At 48.5% G+C, this 19,440-nt stretch overlaps 3 protein-coding genes across 3 annotated transcripts; all 3 read right to left on the bottom strand.

Moving 5' to 3' along the window:
- Positions 1-3,205: 3,205 nt before the first annotated feature.
- slc25a17 (solute carrier family 25 member 17) lies at positions 3,206-6,564 on the bottom strand. The gene is made up of 9 exons (XM_028411314.1): positions 6,368-6,564; positions 6,139-6,199; positions 5,993-6,059; positions 5,762-5,913; positions 5,212-5,328; positions 4,990-5,138; positions 4,731-4,826; positions 4,556-4,641; positions 3,206-3,480 (listed from the first exon to the last, which is right to left on the bottom strand). The coding sequence occupies exons 1-9, from the start codon at positions 6,422-6,424 to the stop codon at positions 3,327-3,329; spliced, it is 939 nt and encodes a 312-aa protein (XP_028267115.1). The 5' UTR covers positions 6,425-6,564; the 3' UTR covers positions 3,206-3,326.
- Positions 6,565-6,756: 192 nt separating this feature from the next.
- rpusd1 (RNA pseudouridine synthase domain containing 1) lies at positions 6,757-9,275 on the bottom strand. The gene is made up of 7 exons (XM_028411319.1): positions 9,205-9,275; positions 8,689-8,787; positions 8,371-8,576; positions 8,166-8,289; positions 7,933-8,035; positions 7,765-7,866; positions 6,757-7,687 (listed from the first exon to the last, which is right to left on the bottom strand). The coding sequence occupies exons 3-7, from the start codon at positions 8,559-8,561 to the stop codon at positions 7,275-7,277; spliced, it is 933 nt and encodes a 310-aa protein (XP_028267120.1). The 5' UTR covers positions 8,562-8,576; positions 8,689-8,787; positions 9,205-9,275; the 3' UTR covers positions 6,757-7,274.
- A 2,198-nt stretch (positions 9,276-11,473) lies between these two features.
- arhgdig (Rho GDP dissociation inhibitor (GDI) gamma) lies at positions 11,474-18,869 on the bottom strand. The gene is made up of 6 exons (XM_028411325.1): positions 18,361-18,869; positions 14,078-14,248; positions 13,906-13,989; positions 13,042-13,118; positions 12,568-12,631; positions 11,474-12,497 (listed from the first exon to the last, which is right to left on the bottom strand). The coding sequence occupies exons 1-6, from the start codon at positions 18,431-18,433 to the stop codon at positions 12,301-12,303; spliced, it is 666 nt and encodes a 221-aa protein (XP_028267126.1). The 5' UTR covers positions 18,434-18,869; the 3' UTR covers positions 11,474-12,300.
- Between the last annotated feature and the right edge of the window lie 571 nt (positions 18,870-19,440).

Genomic DNA, 19,440 nt, shown 5'->3' with positions numbered 1-19,440 from the left:
TTTCAAAAAATTATCCAAGGTTTCAAAATCTACGTATTTTCAGACTTGCAAAAAAGGCTCAGGCTTTAAATTTTCAAAACATTGAATTTTAAGGTTTCAAAACCTTTTTTTTCCAGGTTTAGATTATGGCAGGATTCTAATCCCATAGAACTATGTAATGCACAAACAGAGGCTGCGTGCAGTGCACAGCAGGTCATCAGAGGGAACCCAGGGCCCACTGCACCAGCATATGGTCTCACAGTGGGTCTGAGGATCTCCTCCCGGTACCTAATGGCAGTCAGGGTACCTCTGGCTAACACATGGAGGGCTGTGCCTCCAAAGAAATGCCTCCCCACACCATTACTGACCCACCACCAAACCGGTCATGCTGGAGGATGTTGCAGGCAGCAGAACGTTCTCCACGGGGTCTCCAGACTCTGACACGACTGTCACATGTGCTCAGGGCACCAATAGTGAATCTGCCAATCTTGGTGTTCTGCCCTGCACGGTGTTGGGCTGTAAGAACAAGCCCCACTTGTGGGCGTCGGGCCCTCATACCACCCTCAGAAACATGCATATTAGTGTCCTGCTGCAGGGCTCTGGCAGTGCTCCTCCTGTTCCTCCTTGCACAAAGGAGGAGGTAGCGGTCCTGCTGCTGGGTTGTTGCCCTCCTACGGCCCCCTCCACGTCCCCTGGTGTACTGGCCTGTCTCCCGGTATTTCCTCCATGCTCTGGACACTGTGCTGACAGACACAGCAAACCTTCCTGCCGCAGCTCACATTGATGTGCCATCCTGGATGAGCTGCACTACCTGAGCAACTTGTGTGGTTTTAGACACCACCTCATGCTACCCCTAGGGGTGAGAGCACTGAAAAAAAACGCAAAAGTGATCAAACATCAGGCAGAAAGGATGAGAGCAGAGAAATGGTCTGTGGTCAGCACCTGCAGAACCTCTCCTTTATAGGGCTTGTCTTGATAACTGCCTCATTTCCACTTGTTGTCTGTTCCATTTGCACTTCAGCAGCTGAAACTGATTCACAGTCAGTGTTGATCCTAACTGGACAGGCTGATTTCACAGAAGTGTGACTGACTTGTCTACGTTGTGTTCTTTAAGTGTTCCCTTTATTTTTTGAGCAGTGTATGAAGGCACAATGCAGTGAGAGTGTAGAAATGTTAATAGTGCAAGACATATGTATGTAAACAGTCCAGGGAAATGGTTTGATTAAGAAATTATTAGCAGCTTATATGAGACTGGAACTGACTAAGGTGCAAAGAGAATGCACGGGGTAAAGTGGCTGGTGCACAGAGTTCCTTTTTGTTTGGGGGGGGGTTCTTATGTAGGGGGAAGAGGGAGAAAGTGGGGCACAGCAGCGAGAGAGCTCAGCTTCCTGGCGGCCTGGTGGATGAAGCTATCCTCAGAATTTTCTAATTCTGAATTGTTTTCCGCACGCCAGGCTCTCAAAGTTGGAGTGGTTTTTGAGGTCTCCTCTGCTGTTACCATGGTGACAGGTTGACACACAGAGGCATACAAAGCTCTGAATTGCTCTGATTCTCCAGCAATTCAAAGCAATGCTTCAGCTGCAGCAATCAAAGTTGCATTTCCTTCCCCTTTTCTAGTTTAATTTATTTTTTGTTTAAAGATGTGAACAAAGTGATTCAAACTTTGTAAGGAGCTCGGTGTCAGTGGAGAATTCATTTCTTTAAAGCAGGTTTCATAATCACAAAACTAAAAACAGCTTGGCTGCTTTCTGTCTTTGAACAGGAGCCATCAGCTCTTTTTCTTTGTACGTTGTAGTAACAGTTTTAAGAATTAACCAGTGATATCTGAACCCAAAAAGTCTGATTGGTCACTCTGATGAGCTGAAATGAGAAACAAACTCATTTCAGCCTCTTGAAGCTCCTCAGCCACATCCAGCTCTGGTTCATGGTTCAGCGGTTGTCCCATTGTTTTGACAGAACGTCTATCCTGGCCTTCACCTCCGCACGCTTCTGTTCCAGAGCTTTCTGTTTCTTAAGAACCTTCTGGACTTTCTTAAGTTTTTTACGGAAGAACTTGTGTTGGTGTTGGAGGGCCTTGCAGTCATCCTTTACGTATTCATACTTGATGTCCAGAACCCTTTTGTTTTGCAACCTCTGGCAGCAGGTCTGGATTTCTTCACACAGACCTCCGTTGCTCATGTCCAGGTCTTCAGCTTCAGCTAACAGACGGGTGAACTTGGCCTCCATAGATTTCTCCCTTTGGATCTTTCTGTGAAGAGCCACACGCTCCTTCTGCAGAGACTCCGTCTGCTTGCTCAGAGCCTTTTTCTGCTCCTCCAGGAGCTTACACTGCTCCTTGAAAAATACCAAATTTAGATAGTTCTCTTCGGAAGCCTGAATTTCCTGAATTATTTGGTTGTTGTCCTGATGCATGATGTTTATCTCCTCCTGAATCTTGTTACACTTGTGTTTCCAGTCCTTATCAGTCAGCCTTTTGAAGGCCTTTCTGCGTTCTTTGACGAGGTCCTGATGATATGCCCTTACAGCTTTCTGTTCAGCTTGTAGTTCTTTAAATCTGTCCTTCTCTTCTTTCCTGATCTGAAGCTCTTTGTTCAGGACCTGGATTTGTTTAGTCAGATTCTCGTTTTCAGCTCTCAAGCCTTCAATGTCTGTAGCGGGCAGCGAGTCTTTTTTCAGACCCTTGAACTCCTGCAGGGTTTTTTTTCTAAAAAACTCTGTAACTCTTTGTTTTATGTTTCTCATAATGTGACTTATTACATTGTCTAGGTCTAGTTGTAAACTTGGCCATGACATCACAACGGCTTTATGACATCATTGTTATGATGTCATCATGATGTTGCCTAGGATCAAACAGATCAAAACAGGCCACGCCCACTTGGCCCTCCTCTGCTGCCAGCCCAGAATCAGTTTTGGCACGGGGTAATCCCACTGCCCGAGAAGCGTGTGTGCAGAACTCCTCATATGGTCCCACTCCCACTCCCACTCCCACTGCACGTCACACACAAAAGGTTGACAATGCAATTGTATTGCAAACTGTGTGCACAGTCGTGGTTACCTGGCCTAACCCAGGGACCGTAGAGATGGCACAGCTCTCGGTGACACATGTGCTTTAGATGAACACAGTTTCATAATGAATAAGCAGTTATACATAAAATATGAGCCCATCTGTAATAGACGGTTTCATGTGAATTATTCAGTGAACTGGCCAAACAATCAAAACCTACACTCACACAATGATCGGTGTTTATTTTAACAGGCGAACAGAAGCTCCTCCAGTGTTTAACACATGTAACAACCAGCAGAGGTTCACACCGCCCGGCAGGGCTCGGTGTGTAGCGTCCTGCTGTCTAGTGTCTCTTGAGGTGTTGGGCGCTCAGGCCCATGGCCCTGAAGGTGCAACTGGCGATCTTCTCGTAGAGAAGGAACATGAGAGCAGCCGTCAGCACCGTCTGCAGCAGCTTGGCCTCCAGGCCTTTGAACAGACCCAACATGCCGTTCTTCCTGCAGAACACAGAGAACTTTAGCATCATTTAAAAACAGAAAGGCTTAAAACTCTTTATGAGCTCATGATTAACAAAACCCGCCTGTCCGCACACTGCCTCCACACTGCCCCCTCCCGTTCACATGTGTATTGCATCTTGATGACAACCATGATGGTTACGTATTGTAATCACACATGCATCATATGTGGAAGCTCTTTGACGAGAGCGCCTATTGCTGGCAAGGGAGAGGAGGTGGAGGCGGGGACCTCAGGGAGTCCCGAGTGAACCCCGGGCATCTCCTTGTCATCATCCAGCCCCTCCATCTAGAGAGGGGGATCAACATGAGGAGAATGTGGAGATGTTGGGGCAGAGTCGTCCAACTGCGACCCATCAGCAAAGAGAGCTATAGCGGCCTCCAAAGGGTAGGTACCTGCCACGGGAAAAGTTGTGTCAGTTGCCTCTCCCCTTCGGGGAGGAGCTTGCAGTACAGACACACTGCCTGTGGAGTTAGGAGCAGGAAACTCACACTGTGATACGTCAACCGTCTGTCGCTCAAGCGGCAACGCCCATAATTATGCGTAATTTTAAGTCCGAATACAATTGAAACGAGTGAGTTGTAAAAAAATTAACCCCCCCGTACAATTGACTCTAGAAGAGAACCTATCATCTGAGACCAGAGTGGTTTTTTGTACCAGGCTGTAAACATGTTCTTTTCTGCTGTGAAGTCGGCCATTTTAACATGGGAGTCTATGGGAAATTACTCGCTTTTGGAGCCAGCCCCCAGTGGTTGCAGCGTGAATTACAGGTTTTGACACTTCCGCATGGGCTTCAACTTTGAGCCCCGAAGGTTGCCACTTGGGTGAGACCGAGGTGAGGCCCACATAGTAGGTGGGCGGTGATTAAATCTTTCAGTGCTACGCATGTGCGCAAAGGGATGAACCCACTAGCGATAGCCTTAAAGGGCGAAGCCTATATGAAATAGAACATCTGGACCCAGTACATGAAGCAGCCTCCATGCACATGTGAGAGCTAACGAGTGAGGAGTTGTGTCTCTGGGGGTGTGTGTGTGTGTGTGTGTCTGTGTGTTCACCCACCTGGCTCTGTTGAGCAGCAGACACTTGACCGTCTGCAGGCTGGCCAGCAGTTTGGACCTCTCTGTTGGCGCGCCGGACTGACCGAACTGTGGGGATGAAACATGGACGTCATCAGTCTCAGTGTTTCCTTCCATCGTAAAGAGTTTGCATAATTAAAACATTACAGCAGACCCACCCTCAGAATGGACTGTATGGTCTGCAGCGGGTAGGTAGCAGTGGTGGCGACAGCTTTAGCCACAGCTCCAATCAGAAAGACCTCCACTGAGGACAGCTTTCAGAGAGACAGAGAGCACTCATCAATGTCTGGTCTTCACACAGGTCACTGTGACTGTCTCTAACTAAACCATTGATCCTCAGACCCCCTGATAAAGTAGTGTGAACAGCCAGCCTGTGACCTCTGACTTCAGTCACAGGAGTCATGTGAAGAGAATTACCTCTCTGGGCCCGCCCCTCCTAAGCTGCCTCTTCAGGCCTTCATAGATCATGAACTGGATGGCCGGGTTCAGAACCAGCAGCAGAGACGGGAAGGTTCCGTTCCACAGAGCTCCCAGACCCTCATCATGGACGATCTGCACAAACGCATCTACACCCAGCAGAGAGGCAGTAAGAGAACAAACACCTGTGTGTGTGCAAACACACAGATAATGGAGATTTACCCAGAATGCCTGAGTAGTTGGTGGGTCGGATGTCTGGGTTGCGAAACTTGGAGCCCTGCAGCTTCAGTCGGGTGTTGACCACCCAGAGGGGAGTGGTGACCAGAACGTTCACCACGCCTGAATCAGAAGAAAAACAGGATGAGGAGGACAGCCCGAGGGTTCACAGCTGCAGTGTGGACGACTTACACACACCGACACACACACCGACACACAGATATTTAACTGTTTCTCTTTGCTCAGTCAACACTGTCCACCGTGAAACTGTGTGACTGCTGACACCGACAGCAGGCTGCAAAACTCAGCTTTTAGACCTGCTGTGGATGTGTGTGTGCCTGTGTGTGAATGTGAGTCAGAGCCTCCTCTTTAGAGTGTGTGATTGTCCCTCCTGAGCTACCGTAGACTGCATGTAGATATGAGGCCCTAACTCTAAGCTAATAAACAGTTCATAGTTACAGGTGATGAACCTTTCAGATCTGCAGCTTTAGTCTCCGTCCTTTAAGATCTGATGTGAGAATGTAGTTTAAAATCTGGACCAATCAGCATCAGTCACCTGCAGCGATGCCGATGAGGAGGTCGGTGCTGGGGGCAGCCTGCCTCCCCCTCAGCCAGCTGGCCTTCAGGTAGTGGAAGCAGTAGAAGTAGACAAAGTTGGAGCAGCAGAGGCTGCAGATGACCGGGAACCAGCCTCGGTATGGAGCCAGCCTGCAGCAAAGACGGGGAGCCGTCAGGTTAAGAGCAGGTCAGCCACCACAACAACACCGACTCATCATCAGCCACTCACAGCCCCTCCTCTCTGATGATCTCTGCCAGCACGGCTGGAGTGGATCTGGCCTTCCTGTTTTCATCCACTGAACACAGACACAAGTCATTTTAATATAAACCGTCACACAGACGTCTGACACCACTGAGCAGGTCTCTGAGAGTCACCTTGAAGCCGCAGCCGGGCAGAATCCAAAGGGAAGAAGACCGTCATGGCTGTCACGCTGCCCTAAAGCCCCACACCAAAGTCCGGACACAAACCCACCAATTTAAGGAAGGACGAGAGCGAACCGAACAACACACAGACTGACACATTTAACCCTACATATGAGCGGAGCGCAGACATGCAGGTGGTTCTGAACTGTTCAAGAGACGTGAGCCTGAAAGTGAAACTTACCACCGCGCCCGAAACAGCGTGAACCAAGCTGTCATAGGAGAAGACCTGGGCGGCCATGATGGCTCTTCACGGGTTAATCTTCAGTGTTACACACTAAATATTAGTTTCTGTCACTCAGACAGGGCTGATGATAGAACCGCTGCCTGCAGCTGCCCGCTGCTCCTCTCTGCGCTGTTTCGGTACCTGACTTCCTGGTCGGGGGCATTATGGGTAAAGTAGTTCGTGCTGGTTCTTCAGGATGACTTCACAGCAGAGGGCAGTGTTCACAGAGGTGACATTAAACGGACTGTTTGTTCAGTTCCATATATATATATATATATATATATATATATATATATATATATATATATATATATATATATATATAAAAATATAAAAAAAAGAGAGAGAGAACTTTATGTTACATTTATTTAAAAGTTACACAACATTTAATTAACATGACATCTTAAATATAAACATCAGTTTATGTGGGGTGTCTGAAGCATGCAGCTTACACAGAGTGACTGATGAGGTCATGTCCTTCAGTTCAACATTATTCAGTTCTCACTATAAACACGTTCAGTTAATCCCCTCAGACAACAAGATGAGCAGTTACCATGACAACAGCAGGGATGCTTTGGACCACTTTTTGGACGTCCAAAACAGGCCGAGATGCTCCACCACTGCCGGACTGTGTGTGAGGTCACAGACTTATCAATCACACACGTTCAGTCAGAGAGAAACGTCACATGATCCTGCCACGTGGAGTTAAAGTATCTTTGAAGTTTTGAGGTGACTGGTCCTTTAAAATTCATGGGAAATAAAATGAAAACATGAGGGAGGCACTTATTTCCCAGCATGCAGTGCGCTTGCTCGGTGACAGACTGTGAGGATGTTTGTAGGTTAGCAGCACAGGATGACATCACCATCAGTCTCCAGCCCACTCGCTCAGCCACTCCTGGCACTGCCTGCTCTGCTCCTCACTCTCCTTCATTCTCTGCTCCTTTCTCCATCTCCTCCTCTCCTCCTCTCTCCTCACCCTCTCTTGCTCCTCCTCTTTAACCTTCCTGTCCTCCTCCTCCAGTCGCTGCTCCAGCAGTGCCTCCACAGTGGCCTCCAGCTTCCGCAATGATCGCTGCGGCTGCCATTTTGGGTCCAGAGCGGGGACAAAGGGGTCTCCAGCGGTGACAAGCAGTGGCTGTGGTTCCAGGGGAAGATGGAGGAGGTGGGCGTGCAGCATCATGCGGTATGGAGCACCATCTGCTCCTGCACTGTAGGTGAAGTCTCCGACGATGGGGTGTCCGATGGCGCTGCAGTGGACCCGTAACTGGTGTGTGCGTCCTGCAGGTGGGAGACAGGTGGGACTAAAAATCCTGCAGACAGGATCCTCTCAGTGTGACACGGGTGAGCGAGGTTACCTGTGAGCGGCTGCAACAGCACCTTGGTGACGGGGCCTCCATCATACGACCCGTACTCCAACACGGTCAGCTCAGTCTGACACGGCTTCGGGTTCTGGCAGCCTGACAGGATCAGCAGGACAAACATTCAGCCTGCAGCCTTCATCACTACAACGAATCACAGCTCACCTTCTGACCCCTCGGTGCACATCATGTGTGTCTTTCCCTCTGTGGAGTTTCTGCCGATGGAGAACTCCACAGTCTGTGTCTCCTCTTCAACCCACCCACGGATCTGCAGAGCAAAAACACTTTAACCACAGTGTGTGTGAGACAGACAGACAGACAGACAGACAGACAGACAGACAGACAGACACACAGACAGACACACAGACAGACACACAGACAGACGTGTGTGTGTTTACCAGAGCCAGGTACGCTTTGGTGACACGGCGGTCCTTGAAGCAGCGGTACGCCCGGCCGGCTGCAGCCTTGTTAAGGGCGACACACAGAGCACCGCTGGTGGAGAAATCCAGCTGATGACAGAACCTGAGGAAGACCGAGGATGAGGAGGGGAATGACCATGATGATAATGATGTATCAGAGCAGACTGAGGCGTGTAGTTCTGACCTGAAGCCGTAGTACGTGCTGGGGTCTGCCAGCTGAGGGAAACGGTGGCGGAGCTGCGCCTGCACCGTTTGCTTCTCATACCACATCTTGCTGTCGATGCGGATGTCCCAGTGTTTGTCCACCACGATGAAGTCATCGCTCTGGTACAGGACGCGCAGGTTCTCCAGGCTGGCAGGCTCTGTGGTCATCATGTGACTCGTGCAGACCTGCAGGGAGGAGCAGGCGGTCATCAGCCGCTCTCATACATCACAAACACTCTGAAAACAGGCGGATCTGTGTTCTGTTCTGTAAATGTGATAATAATGCTTGTTTTCACACCTTGTCCCTCTTAAAGAACCAAAATTAGTCCTCTTTAAGTGGACCGGGTCTCTTTCTGGTCCAGAGCCTCAGACCTGTTCACACCAGGTCTTCTCAGACCTCAGAAAATAAAGAGTTATTCATTACATATGAGCACAACAAGCGATTAAGGAGACTACAAAGAAGACATGACCAATCTACGGCAAGCGAAGAAGGTTAATAATAAAGTGAAAAAGGCGAAGTTTGTGTTCACAATGCGCAGCTTAGGCGAACCGTTCTGAGACGACCTGCCGAGGTTCGTTTTAAACATTGACAGTAAAACGGAGTGTTCACATGTGCGCATGCTGCGTCATGGATCTGAAAGGGACCAAGTATCACTGCTGTAACCGCAGCACGCCAGTGAACACACGTTGACCAGGTCAACATCCGCTGAATAAAACAGCTCCTCTCCGCTCAGCTTGGTAGGAGCGCTTTAAACCAGTGAGCATGTTAGCGGCTGGTGGTACGGCGGTGATGCACAGAAACAGAAAAACTCACCTCCAACACGGACACCACAATATAAACAGTACCACAAGTGGCACAGCAAACTGCGCAGGCGCCTCCTTTCTTCTTCTGTTGGTTTTCTTACGTGCTTTCCGCCACCTAGAGCCTAGGAGTGAGTAGAGCAGGAGGTGCGCTGAATGTTTTTACACAAAATAAAATAAAATCATGTATTTTCTAGATTTCAAAAACCTTGGATGATCTTTTGTTCTTGTTTAACAAAGTTATATGGATAAACTGTGCACACTGTGAAATGTTGTTATTAGATTTTAATGGAGAAACCTTTAAAGTACTTGATCAGTCTATTAAAATGACCCAGTTTAGTTTTATGTCAAACTTATACAAATCATATGTTTTATATAACATTGTACTTTCTAGCTTGTTACTCAGTTATTGTCTTATAACCTGTAAATGATCATTATCTAACAGTGTGGAGCTTCCCATGTGTGTCAGACACGGTTAGATCACTGCACACCTGTATGTGCAGCACGTGTTGTTGCTTTGTGTTTAGATTGTCACTCACCTGTGAGAGCCAAAAACCTGCCCGACATTAACAAGATTTTAAAAGTCTCTGTCTGCTGGGATTATAGCAGGTTTATCGGATTATGTTTATTGCATTTGTTTGTTTCAGGTCAGTCACCTGAAAATGTGACGTCCATAATCTGTCAACTCCATCTCACCTCCACCTCCTCACCTGACAGGTGCCGCCGACGCTCTGCTCCTCACATGGGGTCACCGAGCAGCTGAGTCTGACTCTGAAACATGTCTGAGGACACTTTTGTGTTTTTATTTATAGGGACGACTGTCAGGAACGTTAATCAAAAATCTCTGAGCACGTCCAGATGAGAACGTGTCAGCTAAGAAGATCAAGAGTCATTATATAATTGGCATTTCATAACCTCACTGTTACACATGCACTGCTGTGTGTGTGTGTGTGTGTGTGTGTGTGTGTGTCAGGTGTTTCTGCTTATTGTTGCATAACATTTCAAAGCAAACTGTCTCACAGAGATAAGTGACAGCTGTTTACCTGGACACAGACACACACACACACACAGCTGCACGTGGCTCAGCAGGGTTACACTGGGAGGCACAGATGTTTCAGTCAGATGAGTGAAGGTGAGGAGCAGAGAAGCTGCAGGGAGTCAGGGGCTCTTTTATCATCTGCTGTGTGTAAATTATTAAGATTATTTGTCTGAGCAGAAGCCGGAGGGACGATGTGATTTGGACCAGCTGGACTTTTTATTTCTCTGGATGCAGCTGACGTTAAACTTTGGACTCTTTGCAGATTACCGCCTGCTGGATTGTGACAGGACCAGGAGCTGCACACTGCAGACTGTCAGCGCTGCGACCATCATGCCTAACAAGTCCTTCCTTCAGGCTCGCTGTGACGAGCCCATCATGACCTCAGACTGGGGCGTCCCTCTGCTGCTGGCGCTCCTGCTGCTGGCGCTGCTTTACTCCTTCCTGTACCTGCCAGCCACAGCGCAGAGAGCCCTGCTGGAGCAAGCGCTCAGCAGCAACAACACCACAGCACTGACCGACTGACTCACACAAACACTGACGGACGCTCCGCCAGCGGCTGTAAGTCTGTGGCTCTCACTGCTCCGCCATCATCAAACACGCCTGTTCCTGCATATTTACATGTTTTTCTGTACGATCAGTGAAGGAGGCGCCGCCCTCCTGAGCATCCTCTGATTGGTCAGCAACATTAGCACGCCCTCCAAGTGCAGGATGAGTCATCGTCTTCTAGGAAACTGACCGACTACCAAATCAGTTTTCAGCAGACGTCGCCATAGAAACCATCTAACCACCAACCAGGCAGGTCTGACCTCTGCTGGCTGCAGGAGCCAGGTCTGCAGCTGGCTGACGGCAGCCATCATGGGAAGGTGAAAACAACCCCCACCCCCTCCTCCCTTCAGTCACTGATGATCTCTGAAGACTGTTTGGGTGTTTAAAGTAAACACATTGACAGCGGAGATGACACAAGGGAACGCTCTTAAGTCGGGTCACAGGTTTAAAGTACTCCCTCTGTTTTACCTGGTAGATTTGAAATGAAACTGTGGCTGTTGTGTGTTATTTATCTGCTGCATCTCCTTTGTACTGAGAGCCAGTGAGTCCATGATCTTTCATGTTTTTCCCCCGCCTGTCCTGTGCTCGTGCCGTCTCCCCAAAGTAGTGCAACATTAATAAACCTGTCACTCCGGAGTTTCTGATTTCTCTGCAGCTGATGTGTGTAAATTAAAACTCCTAAAGTTTCTGATTTGTCCCTGTTTGAATGAGCTTTATTAAAAGATACAGATCATGTTACATCGATAGCAGATTGTTACAGGCTCAGTTCATCCAGCTGTCTGTCAGTAAATACTGTGTCTGCAGGACCGCTCACATCTTTTTTTAAATCACATCAAATCTCAGAATAGAGATATAAAAAAGAGAGAATCTCACTTAACCATGCAACACCCAACAAGCCAACGTTTACAGGTACGGTTCACTCTGATGGAGCTACAATGACGACACCAGGTCTAAAGACTGCACACGGTAATGAGCCTTCATGTATCAAACCCTGAAGGACAAACATGCACGGCTTTCTACAGTATACACACTTCACTCACAGCCAGCGAGGCTGCAGAGAAACACAAGCTCGTCTTCTCACTCGGAGGGACGTTCAAACATCTGGTCATCAGGTGGCGGCGTGTGGTTACGTAACAGAGAGGAAAATTAGTTTGAAACATAATAACATGATGACTGACGCTGTGAGGAGGAACACAGGCTGTCTGAGTACAGCTGTGGAACATCATCTACAGAACATCCACCAGGGTCAAGATGAGCTCCTTCAACTGTCTGTTCATCACTACACCTTAAACTGACCAAACTCACCTACAGGACACACCGAGGAGGAGGAGGAGGAGGAGAAGGAGTCTTCATCACCTGGATAACTAACAGAGGGACAAAGTGCAGAGAGCTCAGGTTCTCCTCTCTGAAAGTCCCATCGCTCTGAGGAGGAAGGTCAACAGGAGGAGGAGGAGGGAGGGGAAAAGAAGGAGGAGGGCGGCAGACTGAAGGTGTGATGAAGAGCGCTCTCCCTCTCTCTGTGTGTTAATTCCAGTCCTTGCTGACGTTCAGGTTCCACTCCCAGGATAGGTGGACGTTCTTGTCGTCATCGATGAAGCAGGACTTGATCTGATACTGCCCGCGGTTTACCAGGCCTTCAGGAGCCTCGTCAGCTGGACACACAAACTCCTGCTCCTCCGCCCGCGGCGCATAGCTGCCCACCATACACACCAGCTTGTTCACTGCAGACAGAGCGAGCACTCCTCAGTTCTCCTCTGACCACCGACAGATTCAAAGAGTGAATGAACTCACCTCTGACACCTTTCCTGTAGGTCACATGACGATACTTCAGTCCAGAAACGATGTCTCTCTGCACCTACACACAACAACAACCAACATGTGATGGCGATGAACACACACGATGGGGAACAGAGTCAATGTACAGTAAATGACAGCTGAGCAGCCTGCAGGGACGCCGTGCGCCCAGAAGGGGTCCTCACTGCACAGTTAATCAGTCCTGCCCAACATGACGATGTCTTCTAACAAGTTAATAATTTAGCTCCACTCTTCCTCGTGTATTATATATATGATCAAAGATATTTATGAGCTGTGCTCTTTGTTTAGTTTCTGACCAATCAGAGCGCTCCACTGTGTGCTCAATACTGCAATACGCTTTCTGGAAAAGCTCATTAAATATGATAATTCATCACTTTGTTTCATACTGTGCTATGATCTCATAGAACATGATGCTTACTCAGCAGTGTACACACACACACATAGTCTTACCTGGAAGTGTATCTTTAGTCTGTACTTCACTCCTTCCTGTAAAGTGAAACTCTTCTCCTTCAGAGCGCTTAGGTCTCCTGCTCTCACACACACACACACACACACACACACACACACACACACACACACAATGTTGATCATATAAAACACAATGGAGAGTGTTTGTTTGTAATAAATAAATGAGCTGCATACACTCTTTGACCCCACACTAAGACTGAGCTGATCAGGCAGCATCTGTTTCCTCCACGATGAAACATGTGAGTTATTTCATCTGAAGTCAAGCTGCTGCTGCGAGGCTCACTGAGGTCACACCGAGGAAATACACAAGCTCACAAATGCATCCTAATCACTTTATATGTCCATTTAGAGCCCACCATCAGGCTGAGTGCTTTCTAATGGACACAGAGACAGAGGAAGAGGAGGTGGAGATGAAGGAGAGATAGAGCAGTGATGTGATGTGAGGAGGAGCAGGGGGACAGATCTGTCTGCTCCTCCCAGGAGCAACAACAAGATGTCAGCCTCTAACATCCAGCAGCTCTGTCCATTCAGCCAGCGTGTGTGTGTGTGTGTGTGTGTGTGTGTGTGTGTGTGTGTTTCATTCCACAAACCATCATATCGGTCGTCTTCACGATGACTCCTATCTGTCAGTCACCATCATGAGCAAACATCGGCCAATCAGATCAAAGAGGAAACACAACCATCTGACAGCTAGCATGTAGCAGTTAGCATGTGTGTAGAGGACTGTAGTGAGCAGTCCACCCCCAAAAGTCACTTTACATGTGTGCTTGTGCATGTAGAGTGTGTGTGTGTGACAGGACAACGCTCACACACACACACACACCAAGCTGCAGGGAGGGGTGCTACCTGTGAGGTCCATGGTGATTGGTTCAGGAGCGTCGTCACACAGCAGCGTCACTCTGCTCACCTTCACATTCGGCACAGAGATGTCTGCAGGACAGAAACAGTGTCGTCACTCGACGGGCTGCAGCTGGACATACAGCAGTCAGCTGAACAGTGTGTGTGTGTGAGATCAGACCTGTCATGGGTGTGTCTGCTCCCAGCAGAGTCTGCTTGTACTTCACCAGACTCTCGTCGTCTTTGTCCAGATCCTGAATCTCCTGCAGAGACTTCTGAGCAGGAGGATGGTAGTTCAGCTTCCTCTCATCCTCTTCCTCCTCCACAGGCAGGTCCTTCTCAGCCAGCAGACCTTCAGGAAGACCACAGAGAAACCATTATGACATTTAAAGAGTGTATCAATACACAGGCTGTTTGTATTATTGAGCAGCTGTCTCTGGTTCCAACCTTGACTGAGCTTCACGTAGCTGCGATTTATCTGTTTTTACTGTTTATAGCTACAGGTTAGCACCACTGTCAGCTGGGTAATTATCTTCTAAATGATCTAAATTATGCACAGATTTAAACCTTAAGGGCCGACAAAATGTGATGTAGCAGGCAGCCTGTGACTCCACTAACACATTTAAAATGACAGTAAAAGCACTGAGGTTAGCAGCACAGTCAATATTTCTATCATGACCACGCACACGCACACACAGCATGCCTTCAGACTCGAGCCCTGCTTCTGTTGTTACAGTTCACAACGAGACAACACTCACACGCATAAAACCACACCCTTCAGGCCCAAACACGGCTGCCTTCCCCCGTCACCATGGCAACGCCTTCATCTCCCCTCGCAGTGACATCACCCTCGCTGTGGATGTGCAGTGTTTCAGTGCACAGAGTGCTCCGGTGTGATCTGTCTGTTTGGTCCTTTTGTTACTTCTTCGGTATATTTACAGCCTGCAGGGCGGCCTCATCTAATAAGGGGTCCCTGCCTGACAGACTGACACACACACTCAGCATGTATGAGACGAATACACACTGTAGGGAGCATGTTACACTCATTTCTGCTGTAAAGGTCAAAGATCAGGATCAGGAACTGGACTCGTCACCACAGCAACTGAGACAATGGAGGAGAAGTTTGTTGTAGACTGGAGATGCTAGCTGGTCTTCTAACACAGGGTTAATGTTATAAAAGTGTGTATTTTAAGCGTGTGTGAACACAGCCCGGAACAAACCCTCTTCAGGTCTCTGTGGTTTTTTTAAAGTTTCCTCACTGACAGCTGCTGTTTGATCTGCAGACTGCTGACCCGTCACACCCAGCATCCATTAACATTCATTAAACACCGCAGCATCATGGCTGAACCCACTGTGACAATCTAAACTGTGAAAACGTCTCAGGTCACACAAACAATCAGTTGGTCCTGCTGACACATCAGGCAGGTCTCAGTGCAGCTCCTCATACTGTCTGATCAGTGTGTGTGTGTGTTTTAGTTCCATCTGTGACTGGATTTTCTTTGATGCTGTAAAACTGCCTCATTAACCCCACACCATCCTCCGCTCTACTGCACGCGCCCAGTGTGAAAATGTGCTACAAGTGTACAAATCAGCTCGTCCTACTGTGACAAAATGTGTTCGCTTCCTAAAAAATGTGCCACAGTGTGAGCCTGCAGATGTCTCACACTCACACACACACTCACACTCACACACACACACACACACTCACACACAATGCTGGTATTTACAGTTAAACCAAAACACATTCAGTGAAAATCCACACAGCAATCTGTTTGGCTCAGGGAGGAGGCTGTAGGGGGAGAGGATGCTCACATGAGATCATGTTCACACATATTCACACAAACAAACACAACACAGACACACACACACCAGTCCTCTGCTGGTTGGTGACATCACTCTGTATGCTGAAGACCTGTGGGACCCACACACACTACAAACAGATACAAGGCTCACAGCCAATAAGAACGTTCTGAGGAGGAGTGAAGGATGACACACACACACACACACACACACACACACACACACACACACACACAGAGCAGGTGAGTCACCTGTGACACATCAGTCAGTGTGTGCTGCTATCATCCCCGGCTGTCACTCAGAGCCGTTGGGACCTTAATGTAAGACCTCTTTTTTTCTGCTGATCTAACATGGAGGTCTGACCGTGGGAGCCTCTAGTCGGATTCTGACACTTCCTGTGTCCGCCACGAGGGCTGCTGATTGGTCAGAACCTGTGAGTGTAAGAGAACAGGGCAGCTTCTCTCCCACACACACACACAGACAGTCAGTCAGACCAACACAGGTTGGTTTTAGAACTGATGGAGCTGATGGAGGAGCAGAGAGACGTCTTCAAGAAAACTGATGCTCCAACCTTCTGGATGAAGATGGCTCTGATGACTGAGGACCTTCAATGACACACACACACACACACACAGGCAGCCCTGATGGATCAGCAGCAGGTCCTCTGATTGACTGACTTGATTGGTCCTGTAAACATCTGCTCACCTGAACAACCTCATTTATCTTAACTGAAGAAGCAGGAGAGGAAGGAGGAGGAAGAAGAGGGATTTTGGGAGATGCTGAACACATTCAGTTTATTAAACACTCATCTGACAGGTCGACAACGTGAGAGAGTGTGTCGCCAGGTGAAGAGTGAATGTGAGCAGGAGGTGAGCCAGCAGAGAAGGGTTAAAGAGTGTTCTCTGATCTGAGAGGAGGGGAAGAGAAGAAGAGGAGAAGGAATGACCTATGTGGGTGAAACAGAAAATGAAATAATTAAAAGATTTTAATTGGTCTGTTTCCAAGGCCGACTGAGCAGTGACTGACAGCTCGAAAAAAGAACTCAGCCACATGGGCTCACCCACTGTCTGCACACACACACACACCAAACACTGCACACACACACACACACACTGTCTGCACACACACACACCAAACACTGCACACACACACACACACACTGTCTGCACACACACACACACACACCAAACACTGCACACACACACACACACACACACCAAACACTGCACACACACACACACACACACACACACACACCAAACACTGCCTACACACACACTGTCTGCTCAGAAAATCTCTCTTCCTTTATGTTAGTAGGGATCTTATATTCACCACCTACTCATCTTTTCCAGTCTTCTCTAAAGGCATGCCTCCTCCTCCTCCTCCTCCTCCTCCTCCTCCTCCTCCTCCTCCTCCTCTTTGTGCTTCATCATTTTACTCCTCACTCCTGCACTGTAAAATGTAATTTGAAACATTACCTAAATATACTTTTTTATCTCACTTTCTAGTGAAGAAGTATTAAACTCATCAGCCTCCAGGAGCCTTCACTGAAACACTGATGAAGACCCTGAAGACACCTGTAGGTGGCAGCACCTGGCTACATGACATGCACACACTGCACAGTAAACCAAACTTCCTGGGAATTGATGGAAGCTGCATCGTATGTGTTAGAAAGATGATGTCTGAGTCCAGCACCTCTGTGAAGGAAAGGTTTCAACACAGATGCTTCCTTCTGTAGACGGTTCTCTGCCCCCCTGAGTGCCCCCCCTCCCCCACCTGTGTGTATTTGACATACAGATGATAAATATTTGCTGTTTGTTGCTGACAGAATTTGAATTTGAATACATTTAAATGTATTAAATGTATTGATAATGATCACTAACAGACTGTCCCATCACAGCCTGTGAACTGCTCTCACTGATGTCAGGGTCTTGATGTCTCAGGGCGCTAATGTTAGCTTGGAAGCTACCAGATCTGGTAGATGAGGAACCACAAAACTCTGAGATACATGAAGAAGACCAGTGACAGAGGCTCTGCCTCCAGATCCGATCAGATTAAACTGACAGTTGTGACTGAAACAGAGCAGATTATTCTCAGATCAGATTAAACCTCCACTCTGTCTCTGAAATGACTTCACCCTCTTTACACCTCCCTCCTCCATCTTTTCCTTTTTTCAATCACCAAACACACACATCTGTGTGAGGGGAAACCCCAGCAACATGTCTCCAACAATACTGCATTGCAACACACACACACACACACACACACACACACTGCTGCTGTAAATACAAAAGATACTGTTGGAGGTGAGAGCCGGTGACATCATTTGACTCCTGCTGGATCATCACACCATCTCTCTCTCTCTCTCACACACTCACACACACACACACACACTGTGCAGGATGTGATCAATGGCTATTGATCTGCCACCTTTGGCTTGTCTTGGCAGCGTTTCATGTTAGACATAAAAATGTCCCCACCCGCCTGGATAGAGACATACTGCGCGCACACACACACATGCATGCGCACACACACACATGCATGCGCACACACACACACAGCTTTACACAGAAGCTCGTCCTATAAAACAAACTAAGACTGTGATATAATTCTTCATTGATGGGAAACATTTTAACTCAGGGAAGTTACACACACACGGCTCACCTCTGTAGCACACAGTCAGCCACAGCAGCTCCAGCACCTGACCCCCAAACTCACACACGTCCAATCCCAGCATGGTGCCTGCGTGCGGGCTGCTCTCTGTGAGACGACAGGCTGGAGAAGAAGCAGAGAGCCGAGGAGCGTCCACAGGTAGCAGCAAAGTGAAGGAGCATCCACAGAGGGAGCGTGTGACGGACAGCAGGAGGTCAGCCGAGCATCTCCTCCCCGCAGGGATGACAAGCTGAAGCTGGAGGAAGAGGTGCGGGAGAGGCAGCGGCAGAGAGGCAGGGAGGGGATCTGTGGGTGTGGGTGTGCTGGGAGTGTGTGTGTGTGAGAAAAGGTGGAGTGAGGCTGAGGGAGAGGCAGCAGACAGGAGGAGCAGCTGCACCTCCTCTTACAAAGTAAAAGAATCTGAATGTGCTGACTGTAAGCTGCTTGCTGCTGGACGCCGGGAGCTAAAGCAGGGAGGCAGACGCCGGTGGAGCCGTCTGCAGAGTGTGAGTGTGTGTGTGTGTGTGTGTGCAGCACTCAGATGCTGGCTATCGATTCGCAGACGAGCAGTGAACCCCTCCCCTCCTGCATCCCTCCTCGTGTCATCAGCCCACTGACTGCAATGAGCTCATCCTTTACCCCCCTTCCTCCTCCTCCTCCTCCTCCTCACGCAGCCCTCCGGTGCCCCTCCATGCTTTTATTTGCCTCTTCATTTTTCACTTTCCTGGGTCCTCCTGTGTTCTCTCTCTCTGCCTCCACACATTCATCACAGCGTCGCACCAACTCTGTTTTTTTACTCTCTGCTTCCTCTGCTTCCTCTGAGTGGCCACGCCCTGCCAGCAGCTCCACCGCTGCTGTCACTCACATCCTGTCTGTAGAACACAAAGGGAGAATACACACTCAGCATGGTCCTACACACACACACACACACACACACACACAGAGGTAATTAAACATGTTGTAAAGACTGGGTCAAAATGAACTCATACATTCAGATGTATTTTTCTTACTAATGAGCGTCAGCATGTTTATTGTCATGTGCACCGTAAGGGTACAGGCCTCTGTCGCTTTGCTGTCCACACTGAAGGGTTA

This window comes from Parambassis ranga, chromosome 8 (genome assembly GCF_900634625.1).
Source record: "Parambassis ranga chromosome 8, fParRan2.1, whole genome shotgun sequence".
In the NCBI taxonomy this organism is placed as follows: domain Eukaryota; kingdom Metazoa; phylum Chordata; class Actinopteri; family Ambassidae; genus Parambassis; species Parambassis ranga.
Note: the sequence above shows the minus strand (reverse complement) of the source record. Positions and strands in the feature narration are given on the sequence as shown.

Bases quoted from the DNA above. Each gene is read 5' to 3' on its own strand.
- slc25a17 (XM_028411314.1), bottom strand. From the start codon at position 6,424: ATGGCCGCCCAGGTCTTCTCCTATGACAGCTTGGTTCACGCTGTTTCG. The intron at 5,139-5,211 runs GTAAATCTCCAT...TGCTGGGTGTAG, and splicing joins CAACTACTCAGGCATTCTGG to ATGCGTTTGTGCAGATCGTC. The intron at 4,642-4,730 runs GTGGGTCTGCTG...TCATCCCCACAG, and splicing joins CCATACAGTCCATTCTGAGG to TTCGGTCAGTCCGGCGCGCC.
- rpusd1 (XM_028411319.1), bottom strand. From the start codon at position 8,561: ATGATGACCACAGAGCCTGCCAGCCTGGAGAACCTGCGCGTCCTGTAC. The intron at 8,290-8,370 runs GTCAGAACTACA...GGTCTTCCTCAG, and splicing joins AGCACGTACTACGGCTTCAG to GTTCTGTCATCAGCTGGATT. The intron at 7,688-7,764 runs GTAACCTCGCTC...TCCCACCTGCAG, and splicing joins GCTGTTGCAGCCGCTCACAG to GACGCACACACCAGTTACGG.
- arhgdig (XM_028411325.1), bottom strand. From the start codon at position 18,433: ATGCTGGGATTGGACGTGTGTGAGTTTGGGGGTCAGGTGCTGGAGCTG. The intron at 13,990-14,077 runs GTCTGATCTCAC...TCTGTCCTGCAG, and splicing joins AGCAGACACACCCATGACAG to ACATCTCTGTGCCGAATGTG. The intron at 13,119-13,905 runs GTAGCACCCCTC...GTGTGAGAGCAG, and splicing joins AATCACCATGGACCTCACAG to GAGACCTAAGCGCTCTGAAG.